Here is a 20432-nt window from a genome sequence, read left to right on the forward strand (position 1 = left end):
ATCCCTGCAACAGACATTCGTTACCTGGGTCTTCTGGTAGAGCATCCAGTGCTCCTAACTGCTGAGTATCTCTCCTGTCAAGGATTGTAACTTCTTTAGTGACAGTAATATATCTCAGATGGGTTTAACTTGTACAGTGTACCCTAGACCCGAGTGATCAGGTGACTCCTCTGGTGTGGAAGGCGAGTAGCACTCCCAGTTAGTAAGTGGTCCATGTGCTCACTCCTTCTCTATGTAATAGATCTCTCAGAACCCTCAACCTTTGCCGAGTTCAGGATTTAGACTCCTTTCAGCAAGGTCGTAAGTGCAGGCACCTCAGTCTGTCTCCAAGCCATATTACATGCAAAAGATTACAGCCTTCCTAGTCCATTATAAACCGTGCCTCACGACACTCTGAGTGGTAAATAGTGAAAAGCCGTAGTGCAGTTTATTCTGCAGACGTATTTCTAATTCATCTGCTCTGTCAGGAAGATGTCCTTATGTACCTGTTGTAGCTAAGAAGTTATTGTGATGCTGAGTGGACAGGATTGTGTTCGGGTTATTAACTAGTGTGTTTTTATTGACAGCAATTGAACCTGGCCATGATTAATTATGTATTAGTAGTCTATGGACTTGCTGTTTCTCTCCTTGGAATAGGACGACCTGAGGTAAGCTGTAAACAGAGAAACGACTGAAATACAATATTGAATGTGGAAGGTATTTGGAAATTGTTCTCTAATTTGGGCTCATTTCTTTCTTAAAAGCCTAAAACAGCTGAGTTCAACTTTTTTTTGTTTTTTTTTTTTTTTTTGTTTTTTTTTTTGGTGGGATTGTGGGCATTGAGCAAGGTCTTGTCCTCTGCTGAGTTTGGCTTCAAGCTTGCTATCCTCCCCTACTCTGCTTCAAATACCAGTGAGAATTGATGGGTGGATTGTTTAAGAGTTAAGTTTGGTGGGGTGATGATTCATGGCTATAATCCCAGTATGGGAACAAAACTAGGTGAGTCATAAGTTTGAGACCTGCCTGGAATAAGACCTGGTCTTCAAGAAATAAACATTTTCTTTGCATTCCTGGTAGAGAAAAAGCTATACTTGGCAATTTCTAGGAGTCTACATTTTACATACAGAAGAGGTAGATTTCAAAAATGTAATGCCAGGAGAAAGGGCAAGGTGGAGCAAGACATCATTGTGAGTCTGTTGTTCTGTTTATTTCTGTAAACTAGTACATTACTTGTGGATATCTAAGTATGTAAACTGTACTAGTAAAAGTATCCCAGACCATCTCCAGATCACATAAATAACCATTGTGTACAGTAGATAGAAGGTAGAGTGGGCCTGGGTGGTAGTGTACGTCTTTGATCCCAGCACTTGGGAGGTAGAGGCAGGTGGATCTCTGAGTTCAAGGCCAGCTTGGTCTACAGAGTAAGTTCCAGGACAGCCAGGGCTGTTACACAGAGAAACCCTTTCTTGAAAAAAACTAAAGTAAAACCAAAAGAAAGTAGAATGGGCCTGGAGAACTTGTTAGTATTGTAGTGTAATGTTTCATGAGAAAATCAAACATGGAAATGATCATTGTTCATCGGGCAGTGGGTCCATGAGTGTGGGATTGCTTCCTGAGGTGAGCTTCCCATGGTGTGTATGTGGAGTCACTCCCTTGGGTTTTGTGACCTTTGCCCTTTGTGCTTCCCTGGCATGTTTACTTAGAGTGTTATTTGGTTTCTTAGTCTTAGTTTCCGTGGTTTGTAGTTTTATGTGAGGCTGAAATGCTTACAAGTAAGATCAGCTTGCTTATTTATTTATTTATTTATTTATTTATTTATTTATTTATTTATTTTGACATTGCAGCAAGGAATCAAGTTTTAAAAATCTCATAGTTTGGGGCTGGAGAGATGGCTCGGTTGTTAAGAACACTGACTGCTCTTCCAGAGGTCCTGAGTTTGATTCCTAGCACCCACATGGTGGCTCACAACCATTTGTAATGGGATCTGATGCCTCTTCTGGTGTGTCTGAAGAGATGACAGTGTATTCACATATGTAAAATAAATAAATAAATCGTTAAAACAAACCTCCCTATATGTTGGGAATTTTATAATTTTATATGTGGGTATATTTTTAGCTGTCCTTGTTTGCGTGTGGCTTTGGGGCTGTAGATAGGACATGCCTCCAAGAGTAGCCTCATATACCAGCCCATGTAATATATCCTTCCTGCCAACCCAGGCCTTAAGTTTCCCTTAAATTACCACTTAATTAAAATCAGAATTCATGATTCATTTCCAAGGGTTCATGGTGCCTAAGGTTGTATCCTTGTTCTTAACATGACAGCAAAGATTGCCTCCCATTAATTCCTATCTTATAGATAGTTGGAATCAAGACTTCAAAGTTGAAATTTCATCTGTGATTTACTGTAAAATAATGAAGCTGATGAAAATATTATCCAAGTACATACACATTCAGAAGATGTTCACCAGATTGGCATTTCTTACTCTTTTTTCAAAAAACTAAATAACAGTTTTAATTCTTTAGGATTTTCATGCATATGTGCAATGCGTTTTGTTCTTACCACATACCCTTGTCCATTAACTCCCCCTGGAAACCGCCTTGAAGAGTAGTCACTCCATGGAAGCCTGTGTGCAGCCTGTCTTGGAAGCCTCCTTTGGAACAGGCCTCAGAGTAGCAGGGGCCCAATTGTCCTCACTTTCTCTTCAGTCACAGTGTGGTTATTACTTCTCACTATAGATCTTAGGGTTTTTAATAGAATGTATCTGAAGCACAGAGATGTCCCTTGTTGAGAATGCTATGAGTAGACTCTTAAGTCACTAAGTTTTTATCATGGAGCAGTGTTTAACACAAGTGCTTTTCTCAACCTGTAAAGCACCATACCAGTGTCATTGGAGTGGCAGTTCTTCCAGGGGAGCAGCACTTACTACCATATATGTCACACTGTCTTTGTACTCAAATTAGCCGTTTTACACCATGAATTCACAGCTGCTGCAGTGAAAGCTGACCTGTGCGTATTAGTAAATGTCTGTTGATTAGCAGTTTGTTCTCAGCAAGATTGCTTTTGTGGTTTCCCTTGAATTTCCATGAGTGACACATACAAGTTATAAGAAAATGAAATCAAAAAGGTAAAATTTGCAATAGGAACTTTTTGATACATAGGTATTTTTCTAAATGTTAGACAAGAATCTCCTGTGAGATAGTCTGTTGCAGACTCTCATGTAAGTGACTGTTCTTGCTGCCTTTGAAGGAACTGTCTGAAGCCGAAAACCAGTTTAAGAGGATCATCGAACACTATCCCAATGAGGGGCTTGACTGCTTGGCCTACTGTGGAATAGGAAAAGTATATTTGAAAAAAAACAGGTTAGTAGAAACTCTAGGAAACATAAAATTGATGATCTCTCTGATGATTAGTTCTTTTTATATAAGGGGATTTGGCCAGGTGTTGGTTGGGATATTTGCCGTGCACACATGTCGGTGAGATGGCTCTATTTTCCTTCTGTTTGTTGTTGTTGCATGAAAAGACGGTCCCTTTATGTAAGTCTGTCTGGCCTTCCTCTGCTTCTTGAGTGCTGTGATTTAAATGTGTGTACCATCACGCTGGGCTAAAGATGTGTATGTTATGTGTATGGATATTCTGCCTGCGTGTGATTCAGTACCTCACTCGTGCAATTCCTGAGGAGACCAAAAGAGGGCGTCAGGTTCTCTGCAGCTGTAGTTGGTTGTGAGCTGCCACTTGGATGCTGAGAACTGAACTGTGGTCCTCTGCAAGAGCAGTAAACGTTCTTAACCACTGTCTCTGCGCGTCACACACACACACACACACACACACACACACACACACACACACACACACACACCTTTTTTTATATAGGTTTCTAGGGTCTCAATATAGAGTCCCAGAACTTGATGTGTAAATCAGGCAGGATTTGAACATAGTGATGCACCTGCCTCACAGTTGCTGGGATTAAAAGCATACATCACCCCACCCAGCTCCACCATATCTCTTTAATTAATTGTTATTGTCTGTATATGCAGACTGTGTGTTACACCACCTCAGGTGACCTTAGGGCAGACCTTGTCACACTCTGCGCGTCCACACATTCACATGGGTTCCAGGTGTAAGACTCTGGTCACCAGGCCTTGGGTGAGGTGCCTCTGTCCTGCAAGCCATCAGTCTCTCTGGCCCTTCTGCTTCAGTGTCTGAGGCAGTCCACCAGTGACCGAGAGCTTGCTGTTTTAGCTAATCTGGGCCAGCCATTCGGCCTAGGGTCTATGGACTCCCTCCATCCCTTCCCTCTCCATAACACAGGGGTTATAGGCTTGTGCTGCTGCACTGGACATGTGCTGTAATCTGAACTTAGGTCTTCGTGTCAGCAAAGCAGATCCTCAGATGTCTGTCTCTCCAGATCCTGCGGTTGCTTTGCTGTTTTGGACTTTTGGATTATTCTAGATTATTCTATAGGAGGAGAAGAAGAGTATCCTCTGTAATACCTAACTACCTTAAACCTTTTCTTTTCAGAAGACCTTTTATAACATTAGGTTCTCTGGCACAGTGTGTACCTACACCTTCTTTGCAGATTTTTAAGACTAAAGAAAGTTCTTTTAGCTTCTAATGAGTGTCTAATGGGGATCAGGGATGTAGAGGATTCCAGGACAGATATGTACTCTGTTACATTTCTGTGACAAATAGCAATAGTGTCTTAGTTATGTAGAATAGAAAATGAATGACATTGGATAGCCATGTCTATTGATGTATCCTATGTGGTCTTTGCAGCAGGCTTGAGGTCTTGGTAAATTACTGTGGAATAAAATACTATGTCACATCATTAATATCTCCTTCTCAATTATTTCTTTAGATTTCTCGAAGCTCTTAATCACTTTGAAAAAGCAAAAACTTTAATTTGTCGTCTCCCTGGAATTCTAACTTGGCCCACAAGTAATGTGATTATTGAAGAATCTAAGCCAGAAAAGGTCAAGGTAACTTTACTTGTTCAAGTATTCCATTTTGGCTTGCGAGACTATCTTCAGGAAGACTTGGGACTAGAGGACCGAGGTAGCAGAACTCTGTGCACGCCTCTGGGTGCTAGCCTCCTGCCTTTTGCTTATTGTCAGTTTTCCTTAAGGCAGTCAGTCCTGCGATCATTCCTGTTCACACACGAAGGGTGATGGTTCCGGTGATGAGCACAAGGAAGCAACAGAGCTGGGTACAGTGAATCAGTGTGAATTGCTGCACCTAGGTGTCAGGATGGCAGTGCTTAACTGAGAACACAGAAAATCAGCGTCATGTCGAGGGCCAAAAGGTTTCATTACTGAATCCAGAAAGACTTAATCACATGTGCATTTTGTAAACGAGTGCATTATTTGCAGTCAGTGCTCAAATGCTCTTAGAACTTGATTGTGGGTGAATCACAGTTAACTTTTAAAACTCAGTAAGAAGATAATGAAGGGGCTGGAGAGATGGCTCAGCGGTTAAGAGCACTGACTGCTCTTCCAGAGGTCCTGAGTTCAATTCCCAGCAACCACATGGTGGCTCACAACCATCTGTAATGGGATCTGTTGCCCTCTTCTGGTGTGTGTGAAGACAGCTGCAGTGTACTCATATAAATAAAAATAAATAAATCTTAAAAAAAAATTGAAGAAGTACATAGGATTTTAAGAGATATTTTTGCCTAGGAACTATTAATGTAACCAGTTATCACACTGTCAGTTTCAGGGAAATACGAATGAAAACCAGAGGAAAATGCCACTTGGCACCTACCAGGCTGTAGCAAAGACATAGGAATACAGAGCCCCTTATGCATTGCAGGTCTAATATAAACAGTAAATCTGCTATAGTGAAGTAGCCTGACAATCCCTTAGGATGCTGGATCAGTTACTGTATGATACAGCCATTTTGTACCTCAGTATGCACAAAGGAAAATGTTTTCAAAAGCACTTGATGTCTGAACAGCTATGCCAGTCTATAATAATAGCCTGAGGGAGTGGGATCTAGAGCCATGGCCCAGTGAGTAAGAGCATTTGTTTCCTTTGGAGGATTCAGGCTCAATTCTCAGCCCCACATGATAGGTTACAACCATCCTGAACTCCATTCCAGGTATCTAATGATCTCTTCTGAGCTGTGCAGCACCAGGCACTCACATGGCGCATGTTCACAATCACAAAACACAGACAGATTTGTACAAATTAAAGTATGCTGAAGGCAGAAATGACTAGTGTGTCACATGAGGAACAAATGAATAAAAGGCACTGGCACATGTCACCAGGAGGACAAACCTTGAAATCACGATAAGATAGAACACATAAATTTGAATATATTATTGTACTCTATATGAATTATCTGGTATAGCAGTTATAGCTCAGCAAAGCTGTCAGTGAAGAGCAGCACCAAGGGTTGGTGAGTACACAAAACCCAGTAAGATCTTGTGGGGCTACAGACATGGCATGGGTCTCGGTGGCCTCAGGATCAACAAGTACAAGTGCAAAGGGGCTTAGAGGGCAGGCAGGAGTGCTGATTACAGGTGAAGTGATGTGCAGAGGGCCATCCTGAGGCCGCTCTACCTTCTATAAGCCCTGTCAATCCTGACAGAGATTTCTAAGCTGTAATTGTAAAGCGACAGTCCATGGCTACAAAAGTGTAGCTGCTGAAGATAACGTCCCCAAGCCTGTATAGACAGTTTTGTTGGCACATGAAAGTTTGGACAGTGTGTGCCATTGTTCTTTATTCTGTTTAGGTGATGTTAGAGAAGTTTGTTGAAGAATGCAAGTTTCCTCCTGTGCCGGATGCTGTTTGTTGCTATCAGAAGTGCCGTGGGTTTTCCAAAATCCAGATTTACCTAACTGACCCAGACTTCAAGGTAAATAGTGAACTTACATTTCCCATAGCATCTCAGAAGGAACTCAGAGGTGGTTCTCTGCAGGGAGGCTCAGGGTGCTCTTGCTCAGTAGCACTCTTATGTCCCCTTTCCTCCCCTGAAGCTCTCTGTTATCACACATGGAAACCAGAGGAACCATAGCTAATGGTAAGAGTTGTCTGGTAACCTGAGAAAGCTGGCTAGCTGGCTCCATTTTCTCTGTAGCTACTGAAACATAGGAAGCAAAATGATTGTATCCTCTGAGTCATTACATTTTAAATATGTTGTAAAATTGGAATTTAAAGGCCATTTAGTCCTGAATTATCCTCTAGATAATTATCCTGTAGAGACCTAACTGAGGGGAAACGTGTTGCGTATCTGAATGATTTATTAGTTTACTTGGGAAGGTAGTAGAAGCCTGGGCTGGAGAGATGACCCAGTGGTTAAGAGGCCCCCTCACTTGAAATCCTGGTTTCTTGGAGGCTAAGTCAAAAGTGTTGCAAGGTCAAAACCTGCTGGGTTACGCAGTGGAATGTTGTCTCAAAACCCTTAAACCAGGCTGGAGAGATGGCTTAGTGGTTAAGAGCACTGACTGCTCTTCCAGAGGTCCTGAGTTCAAATCCCAGCACCCACATGGTGGCTCACAACCATCTGTAATGAGATCCGATGTTCTCTCCTGGAGTGTCTGAAGACAGCGACCCTGTACTCATATATAATAAATAGATAAATAAATCTAAAAAGTAGGAGGACGAAGAAAAGGAGGTAGCAGATGTAGGTCAGATGAAATGATGTTTATCTGACATTTGGTACATTAGGAGGGACAGCCACCTTCCTACTGTAAAAGTGAGAGTCAAGTTCTCTCACAGCATAGCCAGGCATTTGGGAAGTAGAGTGTATCACACCATACGGAAATATGCCTCGTATCTATTGGTGAAGATAAGATTTCTAGTTATTTCAGTGGATACTATTATGAATGTGTTGGTATAGACTTTTTTTAAATGCATATTTTCTTTAAATCCCAGGGTTTTATACGAATTAGCTGTTGCCAATACTGTAAAGTAGAATTTCACATGAACTGCTGGAAAAAGTTAAAAACAACAACTTTTAATGATAAAATTGACAAGGTAAGGCATAAAGTTGTGTTTTTGCATTATTTTACTCTGAAAACCTTTTTAAAAAGTCTTTAAGAAGTGTGTATTTCCTCCCTGGGATTGCACCTAGAATTAGAAGGTTTTCCATAGCAGTAGTGACAAGGCAGGAAAGTGTGTGTTTATATTCCCTGTGACTGGAAGGCAGGTACTTAGCTTCTGCATTTTGCCATTGTAACCAAAGGAAATGTCTCCGCACTCGCTTTCCTCACCTGTATCTTGGTTATACGCTACAGTGTTAGTTCTCTGAGACCATCCCAGTTATGGCCAGACAGCATTGATGGACAAAGACTGGACAGGTAAAATGTGTACTGTTGGTTCCCATGCGGGGTGCTTGCAATTATTCAGAACCCTGGAAAGAAGGTGTAAGTTTATGGTCTAATCTGCATTAGTACATTATACATCTGGTATGTATTATCTGTGGATTTAAGGAAACCTTTCAAATCGCTCTTGGGGCAGGAAGAGATTGCTATAACTCATCAGGAGGAATTACTGAAGTTAGGGAGTCAGCTCCTATGTGACTAGGAGGAGGCTGTACCTCAAGCTGGCATGGAATCTAAATGCCCTCCCTCCACCAGTGTTCCCTGACTGTCTTTACTGAGAAATCCAATCTCCTGATTATGTGATTTAAAGCTTTCAGTTGTTGATCAGGGTGGAGCAGTGGCAGCTGTGTTCTGTGTGCCATGTTCTCTGTTTCTGAAAGCAAGTTGAACAAGGCTTTCTCTGGGACATGTTCTTGTCTTAGTGGGGAAGTGCAATGGCCTGTCCCTGAAGGGAGGGACGGAGCTGCTGCTGTGACATAGCTTATGTCACGTGAGCTCATTTGCCTTTGACAAAGCAAGTCACACTCAGAATATATAATCTTCTTAGATGAACTTTAGGGCTTACTGAAGGAGGCTGTACTGTCATTTCACAATCCTTTGTGGATTTAATGGTGTACATGTATACGTTTATCTACTGTAAACATAATCTTTTTTTCCTTTTAATTCAAAAAGGATTTTCTACAAGGAATTTGTCTCACCCCTGACTGTGAAGGAATCATTTCTAAGATTATCATCTTTAGCAGTGGTGGCCAAGTTAAATGTGAAGTAAGTGTCTAATAAAGGTTGCTTCACAAAGCTGATGAGACACGGTTTAAGTGTGTGGACTTGTGTGGTGTGGATCCCGTCTTTGAGAAGGCAGGGATATTACGGTGTGCGTTGCAGTGAGGCGTTCTCAGTCAGTGACACTGGGCAGAGCGGTTTGCATTCTAGTTATACTGGTTTTGCTCTCTGATTGAAACCCCTCAAACTTTTGGGTATTGTTGGGGATGTGGACTTTAGGGAGCAGGAAGGGTGCCTTAGGTTATTTTGAATTTTGCAGTCTGGGGTAACAGCAGTCAGTAGCTGTGAGAACACAGCGTTTATTGGTTTTTTGCTTGGTTGCAATTTTTAAAAACTTCTTCCTAAAGTGTCTCCTGTCCTGTTCCACTTTTCAGTAAATTACTTTGTTAAAGCTTCCTGAGCTTCTGTGTGGGTGAGAGTCTCTCTACTGTTCTGTCAGTTAGCATTGGTGGTGTGTGCTTCTGAAGTGCTTATTACCTATGCTTTTGTGTTTTGTACCATGGAAGAATGAGAAAAATCTTAGATGCCTTTGTTTTATTTTAAGTTTGAACACAAGGTCGTAAAAGAAAAGGCTCCTTCAAGACCTGTTCTGAAACAGAAATGTTCTAGGTAAGACTTTTTTTTTAAACCTTTGACCCAATTGGTAAGATATAATTGTCCACTTAAACATACAAAGCCCGGTACCACCCATCTCTTGAGAACATTAATAACAACCTGTAAATACACAGAGCAGAATCTTAACATCACCTGCATGGCTTCTCACCCTCTCCTCCTTCCTGTCTCTAGGTAAGACTTTTAAGATCAAACAGTAGTTTTATGATACCTTGTAGAATATAATTATAGTAATTTAAGTTTCTAAATTATTCTGTTTTTTAAAGTTGTGCATACAAAACAAATATTTGAAAATGATTTTGTGTATTCTTAAAACGAAAGGAACTAGGCTAAACTTGAACCAGAATCATTTAGTGATTGATGCTTGAAATTAAGCCATTTCATGTTGTGATGTTTGGTAAACAGATTGGGCACTTGGGTGGAAATGGTCTATTTCTTTTTTGGACGTTTTACCTTTAATTCCAAAGCATTTTAAACATGTTTCATCTTTTCGGCGGACATTTGGAGCCAGTCACTAGTTCTTACCTGGACATTCTCAGTATGTGTGTCACTACTCACCTCTGTGAGGCACCTTGTTCAGTCCAGATAATTCCAGTCCCTTTTTCTTTCTCTTGTCCTGCATCTTTTCATTCTGAAGAGTGATTCTTCTTTTACTAGTGTCATTTGTGACCAAGAAAAAGCAGAGGAGAAGGTGAACAGAATTACTTGTGGGAATATTTTCACTGTGCCACATCAACCAAGCCATCACGTAGTGGGGCATAACTGGTTTCCTGTGAGACCTGGCTTTGTGATGAGAGGTTAAACATGTGTCCTCGCAGAGGACGTTTGCTTTCGCATTGACTGTGCTGTAGTCTGTATACCTGGACTCAGTATCGAAGTGGTTAGGGATGGCACCTTTAGTTAGGTGTCATTTAATAATTGAGGTTCTGTTCTCATGAAATAAGTTCCTTATTTTGACTGAATTGATGTTATAGATCAATAGGTTTTGATTTGAACAGAAGTTAAGAACAGGTTCTGATTATTAAAGTGTCCTGACTTTTATGGAGAATATTTCTGTACTAGAGAAAGAAAATGGTGTTAACACAAAGAGAAATTGTCACTAATTGTAACTGTCTATCAGTCTAGAGAAGTTAAGACTGAAAGAAGACAAAAAATTGAAGAGAAAGATCCAAAAACAAGAGGCAAAAAAGTTGGCACAAGAAAGAATGGAAGAGGACTTAAGAGAAAGTAATCCACCTAAACCTGAAGAGCCGGAAGGTATTTGAAAGCACAAATGGTGACGATAGTATACACCTGTTTAAAGGACAGATGCGCACATTCATTCTAGATGGCTTCAGACTAGTTTTTACTGAATCAAATATCACTTGTAGTTACTGTTTGAATAAAAAAACCAGATTTTTGTTACAATCTACTAAATGTGGTTAATCCTAGCACTTAGGAAGCTAAGGTGCAGGAGGCCATCTTGGAATACATAGCAAGGCTCTGTCCCCAGAAAGCGAAACCTAAAACAGTGTACAGCCTCCTGTTATTCTGAGACAAGTAGGTTGGTATGGAGAACTCTCACTGTAGTGCAGACCCCCTCGTGAACCTCTTCTCTAGTGATGGCAGCTTATCTGTACACTGGGCTGTACTGTAAGTTGTGCTAATGGATCCACGGTCCAGTGCTCTGAGCAAGCATAGAAACGATCTGGAACAATGCCAAGCAGCCTTGTGTCCTGACAGCCAGTGTATTACGTCAGAGATTGGCTTGTGAACCTGCCAGTGTAGCTCACATTGATTTTTTCAGCTTTGACTTGAAATAGCGTTTGCCCCTTTTCTGTTGCATGTTTCTCAGATGAAATATTTCCCATTTGCTGTTTAGTTGTTTTCATATGCCTAGTATTTGAGAAATGCTTTAAGTAAATCAAAATTCTTTCATGCTGATTTTTTTTTTCAGCAAATGTGTTAATTTTGCATGCTTACAGACTAAGAATATTGCATTTGAAGTTTAGTTGGTGAGGCTAGGGAAGTATATTTGAAAGAATTAAGCTTATTTTAGAGGGAAAAAAGTTTTTAAATATAGTTTTAAATGTTCTTACCTAAGTGATCTGAAAAGAAGATTGTAAAGTACTTGCTTTGGGGTTTGGGGATTGAACCCATAAACCTGGCAAGTGCAGTGAGTGGATCTGGCCCAGCTCTCCTCCTTGTATTTGGAGGCCTTTCACTCAGTTGCTCAGGTCGGCCCTTACACCCAGAGTGGGCCTCAAATGTGTGATCTTCCTGCCTCAGCCTCCCAAATAGCTTTTTTCTCAATTTTTGGCTTAATTTGAACTTTCTGGCCTTTTCAAAGTAACTATTAAATGTGCATATTTCAAATTTAAACTTTCCTGAGTGGTTTGTATAAGTCAAAGCAGAGTCAGATAGTTACTTGGCATGGGAGATGGCGTGGCCAGAAACATGGTTTTCCTTGGCAAGGCTGACTCACTGCACTCTGGATGTGCTGACCCCTGCAGTTTCACCAAAAAGCATGAAACTTGACTACATAATTTGTGGTAGTGGGGAACTGTGTTCATGTTCTGCCCTGTAGAATATAAGTATCATTTAAGAGAGCAGACATGTTTTGTGTTACTATGCATGTTGCATTATCTCCTTCCAAGTTTGTATAATTGCATGTGAGTTCTACTTATCCCTTTAACCTTTCTCCTTTTCCTTAGAAACTGTAGAAAGCGCTCAGAGTTGTCAGTTTCTTGATGACAGAATCCTTCAGTGCATAAAGCAGAATGCTGACAAGATTAAATCTGTTGTGTTGAACACTTCCACGCTTCTCAAAGAGTTGCTGTCTTGGAAGGTTCTGAGCACAGAAGACTACACAACATGTTTTTCTAGCAAAAATTTTGTTCATGAAGCAGTGGACTATGTTATCGGTCACTTGATTCAAGAAAAGAACAGAGTAAAGACACGGATATTTCTGCATGTTTTGAGTGAGCTTAAAGAGTTAGACCCCAAGTTAGCTCCCTGGATCCAGAGACTGAATAGCTTTGGTATGTACTTTTAAATTCTAGAGTGGGGGTATTCAAAAGGAAGGGCAAATACAAGCCTCTGAATCCTTTTTACTTTGCTGTTCTATTATTTGCAATGTCTTAAAGGCATGACTATGTTTTTGTGTGGCTAAAGATATTCTCTGTCTCCCTCCCTACACAGGTGCTTTTTAGGCTGCTCTAGGATAGATTATAATTAGGTTACACTATAGATAGGTTATAAGACACTTCCAAAAGATGAAGGCACAGGGAAGGTCAGTACCTAACTGTGCTGAGCTACCTGTCTGTGTGTAAACTAAGCAGAAGTAGCTGTACGATTGTGCTGTCTGATGTCAGTGCAGTGTTTGTGCTAAGAAAAAAAAAAAAACCAGAAAATCTAGACTCCATGGATAACTGTTTAAAAGCACCAGTCCGTGAGGCTAGTTGTGAAGTACCCAGGGCATTGTACTTGGCTATTACGAATGGCAGGATTATACAACTACTTTTGTTCTGTTCTAATTTTGCTGATTTGACTCGGAGAAGGAAAGATTAAGAAAACTTCTTGCATGCAAGCTCTGTGTCGAAGGACTGCAAGGACTGGAGATGCCATGGTTGTAACACTAGGTGAGGGTGGGTGTCCTTGGCACTTATGAGGCTGTATTGTAATGATGACTAGAATGGCAGCTGGCCTGGCACAATGTGTGCCTCACTTAGCAACTGTTGGTAAAAACTAGGAAGGAAATCCACAGAAAAGGGAACAGCTCCTTTCCAGTCAGTCCAGGGTTGTGGGGACTGATGACATAAGAAGGCAGTAAGCTTGGCAGAGTTAGAGAGCTAAACACCTGTGTCTGCATAGGTCTTCATTGGTTTTTGGTCCTAGAAAATTACTCTTAAATGATAAGATGAGCAAATTAAAAAGTTATTGCTTAGGTTTTTTGCCGTAGAAGATGGACTTGAGGTGGAGAAGAAGGCTTATTGAGTTGTGCTCCAGGGACTGGAAGACCCAGCACTGTCTGTTGTAGTCAGCACTATTTGACGCTTGTATTCCTCACTAGCAGGAGGATGGCTTAGCTCCTTTTTTTTTTTTTTCTTTTTTTTTTTTTTCTTTTTTCGGAGCTGGGGACTGAACCCAGGGCCTTGCACTTGCTAGGCAAGCGCTCTACCACTGAGCTAAATCCCCAACCCCGCTTAGCTCCTTTTGATGTAATTCACGTTCATTCTGAAGTATGCTTGTGCACTGTCTAGATATAAAATGAGTCTAAGCTTTTATTCTAACCTAAATTAAAGCACATTTATTTAATAAAGGAAATAATTTTCAATTCATGGGATTTTGCTTCCTTCTCACAAAATATGTTTAATTTAGAAGCCAGTGTATTTGATCAGTATAAAAGAGAGGGAGAAAGAAACAGATTTGCAAGAGAGAGAAAATTAACATTAGAAACTCATCACTGTTTGCTTACATTCCTTTTGGAGCACACAATGTGGCCAGGACCAGCTAAGGAACATCAGTGCATCTCTTCATTGGCAGGTCTTGTTAAAGATACAAATTTCTGTACCATGTGACTTCTACAGCTAAGTATTTTGTTTGGAGGAATCAGTCATTCAGGATTGATCTCTTGCTGACTTGACACCTACCGTGCCTGTGAGGCATCATGGGAAGGCAAATCAATTTTGATTAGCACTTTGGAGGCTGTGAGTAGGGAGTAAAGCTCCCTGTTATGCCATGGGGCATCTGGGGTTGCCCCAGTCTGGGAAGATAAGAAACAACTCTTGTGGGGCTGGGGATTTAGCTCAGTGGTAGAGCGCTTACCTAGGAAGCGCAAGGCCCTGGGTTCGGTCCCCAGCTCTGAAAAAAAGAACAAAAAAAAAAAAAAAGAAACAACTCTTGTAGGTATTTGAGGAGGAGTCTGTCTAGCATAGTTCTTTCAAGGCATTTGGAGAGATTTATGTATTACTGATGTTTTGCTGGTATGGAAAGCATATCGGGAAACATAAAATCTTGACAATTCAATCAGAAACAAAAGTCAAGAGTTAGTGGAAAATAATATTAAGTTTTTAAGGGAATTTAGTGTCATTTTCATAATAGAACCATTAGAATTATTATAATTGTTAACTCAGTGTTTAATCTTGTTTGTGAAATGCATTGTTTTTGACTAATCTATTTAAATATTTTCACTGAACATATACACAGACTGTACACAGAATCATTTCCAAAGCCGTGATGGATTTTGCTGCAGTAAATACTGTGGCCCTTGTGATTTATGCTTTGCTCTGTTGCAGGCTTAGATGCCACAGGACCCTTTTTTACTCGCTATGGAGCATCTCTCAAAGAGCTTGATTTTAACATTGTGACTTTCCTTTGGAGTGAGAAATATGGCCATAAACTAGGTTCTATAGAAGGAAAGCAACTTGATTACTTCTGTGAGCCAGCATCAGTAATGGAAGCACGCTGCTTAATATGGCTGCTGGAAGAGCACAGGGACAAGTTCCCCGCCTTGCACAGTGCTTTAGACGAGTTCTTTGATATAATGGGTATGTGAAGCAAATTTAATTGTGTAGTATATCTAATATTACACGTCAGGACAAAACAGTAAGGAACCTAGCATATTTCAGCCTATATACACATGAACAGCCTCCCAGGCCTCCTCAGGCTTCTTCCCAAGGCCTTCACTAATCCTTCAGCTTCATTGCTGTTTCATTTCATTGTGCCAGCATTGAGTTACAGAGTTACAGGGGTTTGGGAGGGCGGTAGTAGAACATGGGAATTGTTGGCATCAGGCATCTCTGTATTACCACCTCCTTGCCTAAATGGCACTGAGAATACTGACTTGGATTGAAGCTGTGTGCTTTTCTGGATTGACTTCACATTAGTCAGTTATTTTGCCCTTGACCTGTAAACTGCATTGTCAGGGCACAGGCATGCTGACAGTCCCAGGGTGGTTTCATAGGCTTCAGTGTGTGATAAGAAAGTCCAGGTGATTGAGTCACCTCACAGGACCTCCTGTTCTTCCTGCAGACAGCCGATGCACTGTGCTAAGGAAGCAAGACAGTGATGAAATGCCGGTAAGTCCTTGAGTCCTTGGTGGCTTTTTTGTTAGATGAGGAAAAGCCAGGCCAGAGCTTCCCTGCTTCCTAGGTCACAGACTAACCTGAAACACAAGCCTGACTGTGGGAGGGACTGGAAATGTAGTTCAGTGGCTAGGGGTACCTAGAATGCATGAAGCCCTGAGTTGCATCCTTAGTAGTGTATAACTGCACATGGCGGCACAGGCCTTTAATTTCACCGCTCAGGAAGTAGAGACAGGACCAGATGTTCAAGAATATCCTTAGCTACATCGTGAGTTCAGCTCGACTTAAGGCTACAGGAGACCTGTTAACAAATGTTCATTTTAGAAAGAGGCAGATGCTTTGTTCTCGAAGGAGCTCTTGTTGGTTTAACTGAGATGCTGCAAAACTGAACTGCCTTTCCTCATGGACTGTGGCTCTTTTCATGCTCTCCAGCAGGCTAGGAACTCTTCCTTGACAGTGAGAGAAACAGGCATCTTTGCCAGTGTTAAGGATCATCTGTCCTTGAAACATGTCTTAAACTTCTGTAGTTGATGCGTCTTGCCAAATGTGAGAAAGCAGTGAGCAAACCTTGTGAGAAGGCGAGTCTTTCATTCACTGTTCTGTCCAGTGTATGGCCACGAACAGGAGGTCTGACTTATTTATTAGTGAAAGGAGTGTCGGTAAAATGCTACCATGCACCCCAGAATTACCTAAAAGTCTGATTCGTTATTGAAATAGCATAAGCCCTGTTGAAGTGGAGGCTGAACTGTTAGAGCAGTGTTATTGTAGTTGTACTGAGTAGTGTTGTTCGGCTCCTCGTGGGACCTGGAGGGCTGTGCTCACTGTGTGACTGCTAGACACTGTATATTTAATGTATGACTGTCAAGGAAAATGAATGTGATTTTTGTTACAATTTATGATTCTACTATATGAGGACTCATTGATGTTCTTTTTCATTTTTTTAGTTTGGTTGTATCAAGGTAAAAAACAAAGGCAAGAAAAAGAAGCCAAAAGATTCAAAGGTAAGAGTACCTTCTGCCGTGACTCTCCAGTCTCTGCCACTGTCTTGGATGCTAGTGAGAAGGAAGCAGCTCTGGGAACATTTGAAGCATCTTGTAAATTGACCTTAGACTTTAAAGATACTTAGCTACTCTTAAAATCTTCATTGCTCTTTACTTTTCTAGATTCTTCTGCATGAACACATGCAAGGCCTCATGAAGGGACAGTTGGCAGGAAGGCTGTGAGCCAGGCAGTCTGGGTCTCTGTCTTGGCTCTTCAGCACCTGTAACAGCCAGGTGCAGCTGGTTCCCTGAAACTTGCTGGTCGGCAATCCCCGTCCCCAGGTGGGGGTGCCCCAGGCTTAGTGAGACACCGGGCTGATGAAGATACCTGATAAAGCCTATGCCCTGTCACACATGCACACATATGTGCCAGGGCACCTGCGAAAACCCATACAATGCATACACCAATGGAGTCCATGCACATACAGTTAGTAATTATATCACTTCACTGAATTTTATGAACAAGTATGAAGGTCTTTGGCTTTTTGTGTTCAGAACTTCTTTGACAGTTATTTCTGTTAAGATGTTTGTCAAAACATTTGTTTGTCAGAAGTGATAAATCCAGTCATCTTAATGATGTTAGGATTGCTAGGATCTCGTCCTTCTTTTCACTTTAACTCCAAGCGCAGGAGACAGAAGAGCATTATTTTAAATGATGAGGGGAGATCTTTGTGGCTCTAGCATAGGAGGGAAGGGCCTGGGGGAGAAGGAAAGCAAGAGTGAGCAAGCAGTGGACGTTTCCACACAGCTCAACTTTGTGTCTTTGACGAAAAAGAGAGTTTGTTTACATTAAGTTACAGTCGCATTTACATTTTTGGAAATATTGGAAACTACCCAAAGTTTTAATTTCAATCTATTTCTAGCTGTTAAAATTTATAATACTGGGGTTGGGGATTTAGCTCAGGTCCTGGGTTTGGTCCCCAGCTCCGAAAAAAAGAAAAAAAAATTTATAATACTGTATTCTATTTATGATAAACGTGGAGTAGGCTTTTCAGTGTTGACAGTCGGCATGTATGTGTTTATGTAAATTCTCACTAATTCTAATGGTCAGTTTTTTCTTCCATGCAGTTTTAGAGTCGAATACTGTTACTTTTTTTTTTTTTTTTTTTTTTTTGGTTCTTTTTTTCGGAGCTGGGGACCGAACCCAGGGCCTTGCGCTTCCTAGGTAAGCGCTCTACCACTGAGCTAAATCCCCAGCCCCGAATACTGTTACTTTTAAGGTAGACTATTTTTGTCATTTATGGTAGAATCTCATCATTTTTAGGGTAAAATATTCTTGTTTTGCTTTCTTTTAAATCAGCCGATGTTAGTGGGATCTGGAACAGCATCAGTAACACCAAGTAGTGAGACTGTCACTCCAGAAGACCATAAGTAAGTATAGGTTAGCTTTGCCTCATTGTCACTCAGATATCTGTGTTAAAGGTCATGCCAGGTTACCACAGGCTTGTTTCCCTCTTCTTCTCTTCTCCTCCCCTCCCCTTCATCCATTATGATAGTCCATCTTGAGTTAATGCCATGGCTATAGGAATTATAACCTTAAGAATTCATTTCAGCTGTGTTAAAGTCACAGGAATGGGGGAAGGAGAAACTAAAATAATGAGACAGATAAAACCAGATATGTGATATGAATGTGTGAAATTGTCACACTGAAATTCATTATTTTGCGTAATTAATGGGACTCAGTTTATAAAGTTCTTTCTGTGTGAATAAGCATGAAGACTTTTTTAAGTAAGGGAAATTCTTCTAGTTTGGGCTGTGCAAGACAAGATGCCTTGAAATGCAGCACTTAAAACTGTAGAAATCTGAGGTGGAGGGATGGGTCAGAGGTGAAGAATGCTTGCTGTTTTTTGCAGAGGACTTGGATTTGATTCCCAGAACCTACATGGTAGCTCACAGCCATCCATGCTCCAGTTGTGATGGATCTGAAGCCCTCTTCTCACTGCTGAGAGTGCTAGGCACACATGGTACCATACATATGCTGGCAAAACATTAATATATGCAAGTAAAACATTAAAATCTAGTTAATTAAAGAACAGGAAACTAGGAATTTATCAAAACAACATACCCCAAATTAAATAGCTAGAAAGTAAAGGAGTATTACTTACAGTTCAAAGCCTGAAGTCTGATGTCACAGAGGCCATGTGCTTCCTGGTGCATGCATGATGGCACCATCTTCCTGTGTTCACACATGTTGGAGAGTCTAGTAGCTCCATATATACTTCTCCAGAATTAGCACAGCCACAGCTCCTGTTCTCAGATGCGTGCCTTCATGTGTCCCTGACCGCCTCCAAGGACCCTCTTTCTAATCCAGACTGGCGATTGCATCTTAACCTAAGACAGTGCTGGCAGCTGTCACTCACAAACATTCAGATCATAACGCAGTCCTTACTGAAACTGACGTGTGTGTCTCTATTCTGGGACTTGGACATAGAAGTCATTTACTAATCCACTCATCTTCAGAGGATAGGCAGTGTTTCCGTGGAGTGACATGCCCACAATGAAAAGCTGGCAAATAGCAGGCCAGCATTTAAACCGTACGTTCTGCTTTTGAAGCACACACTCAGACTGTTTTGTCCTTTTAGAGTGTTAAAATCTAAACCAGCATCTAAGCCCAAAGGCCCCCTCAAAGAAAGAAGAGAGCATGCCCAGGAGAAAGAGAGCACATGCTGGCAAGAGTGGAAATCATACAGAAGCCAGAAGTTTAGAAGCAGACAGGCAGATCACAGAGACGGTGCTGCAGAAGTGTCTGCATCCCCCTGGAGTGGCGGTTCCACTGCACGCAGGCTTCGTGCCAGCATGCTCGTACTTCCTGGACCAAGCGCTGGGCAGCTTTATTAAAGATGCTATTCATCAACAGTCACTGTGTTTTAGGAAGGACATTCTATAACTTTCAAACTCCTTTCTGGGATGGCCTGCCAAATCAGAAAGCCATGTAATACCTCACGAAGTAAGCTGGACATGGTAGTGTTAGCTCTCGGCAGGCTGAGGCAGAAGATGAAGCTAACAACATAATGAAATAAGTTCAAAGCCATCCAGAGCTACGCAGTTAGACTCTGTCTTAAACACACATGCAAAACAGTGCTCGTTAGGTGCTCCAGATGAGGAAAGGCTCGTAGGATTCCTCCTGACTCAGGCCTAGAGATGAAAGGACAACAGAACCATGAACCTGAAAATGACCCACTGCTGTTTGACGATGGCCATCCTTTGTGTGTTTGTTATATTTTTGAGATAAGGTTTCTCTGTGTAGTGTTGGTTGTCCTGGAACTCCATGTACACAGACTGGAGGATGACTATATTGATATCTCTGCAAAAGGCACATTGCCTGACATCAGGCAAAACTAGTTTTGTGGGTCCAGGACCCAATAGACCTCAGGTTTTAAGGGGGCTTAAGTTTATGCAGGTGGTTTAAAGGGAAAAGAAAGAAGGCATGAAAATCGATGTTTTTCCATGCCAAGGAAGCTGTACCAAGGTGTCTACACTTACCAGAATCCTTGTCCACTCAGAACTGTCAAGGGAAGGTGGTTTTCCTCCACACCCATCCAGCATTGGAGACATTCTGTTAATGACATGAGTTCTTTGCCCATAAAACAGTAGAACTATTGTACTAATAGTATGACTTTAAGACTTTTTAAAGC

General features: G+C 41.3%; 1 protein-coding gene and 1 non-coding gene across 23 annotated transcripts in view; both read left to right on the forward strand.

The window, feature by feature from the left end:
• Positions 1 to 20432, forward strand: part of Ttc3 (tetratricopeptide repeat domain 3) — a 99847-nt gene that overhangs the window by 47986 nt on the left and 31429 nt on the right. For all 22 annotated transcript variants that reach the window (XM_039088473.2, XM_063270621.1, XM_063270625.1 and 19 more), the window contains 13 exons: positions 567 to 647; positions 3226 to 3338; positions 4835 to 4955; positions 6710 to 6832; positions 7852 to 7953; positions 8973 to 9065; positions 9625 to 9689; positions 10813 to 10949; positions 12386 to 12712; positions 14969 to 15220; positions 15705 to 15751; positions 16702 to 16758; positions 18098 to 18168. In XM_039088473.2, coding sequence (XP_038944401.1) covers positions 567 to 647; positions 3226 to 3338; positions 4835 to 4955; positions 6710 to 6832; positions 7852 to 7953; positions 8973 to 9065; positions 9625 to 9689; positions 10813 to 10949; positions 12386 to 12712; positions 14969 to 15220; positions 15705 to 15751; positions 16702 to 16758; positions 18098 to 18168 — 1589 coding nt within the window. The remainder of the gene's footprint in view (positions 1 to 566; positions 648 to 3225; positions 3339 to 4834; positions 4956 to 6709; positions 6833 to 7851; positions 7954 to 8972; positions 9066 to 9624; positions 9690 to 10812; positions 10950 to 12385; positions 12713 to 14968; positions 15221 to 15704; positions 15752 to 16701; positions 16759 to 18097; positions 18169 to 20432) is intronic.
• Positions 12092 to 12255, forward strand: LOC120095762 (U1 spliceosomal RNA). The gene has a single exon (XR_005491551.1). It is a non-coding gene; the product is annotated as a U1 spliceosomal RNA (small nuclear RNA).

This window comes from Rattus norvegicus, chromosome 11 (genome assembly GCF_036323735.1).
Source record: "Rattus norvegicus strain BN/NHsdMcwi chromosome 11, GRCr8, whole genome shotgun sequence".
NCBI classification, from domain to species: domain Eukaryota; kingdom Metazoa; phylum Chordata; class Mammalia; order Rodentia; family Muridae; genus Rattus; species Rattus norvegicus.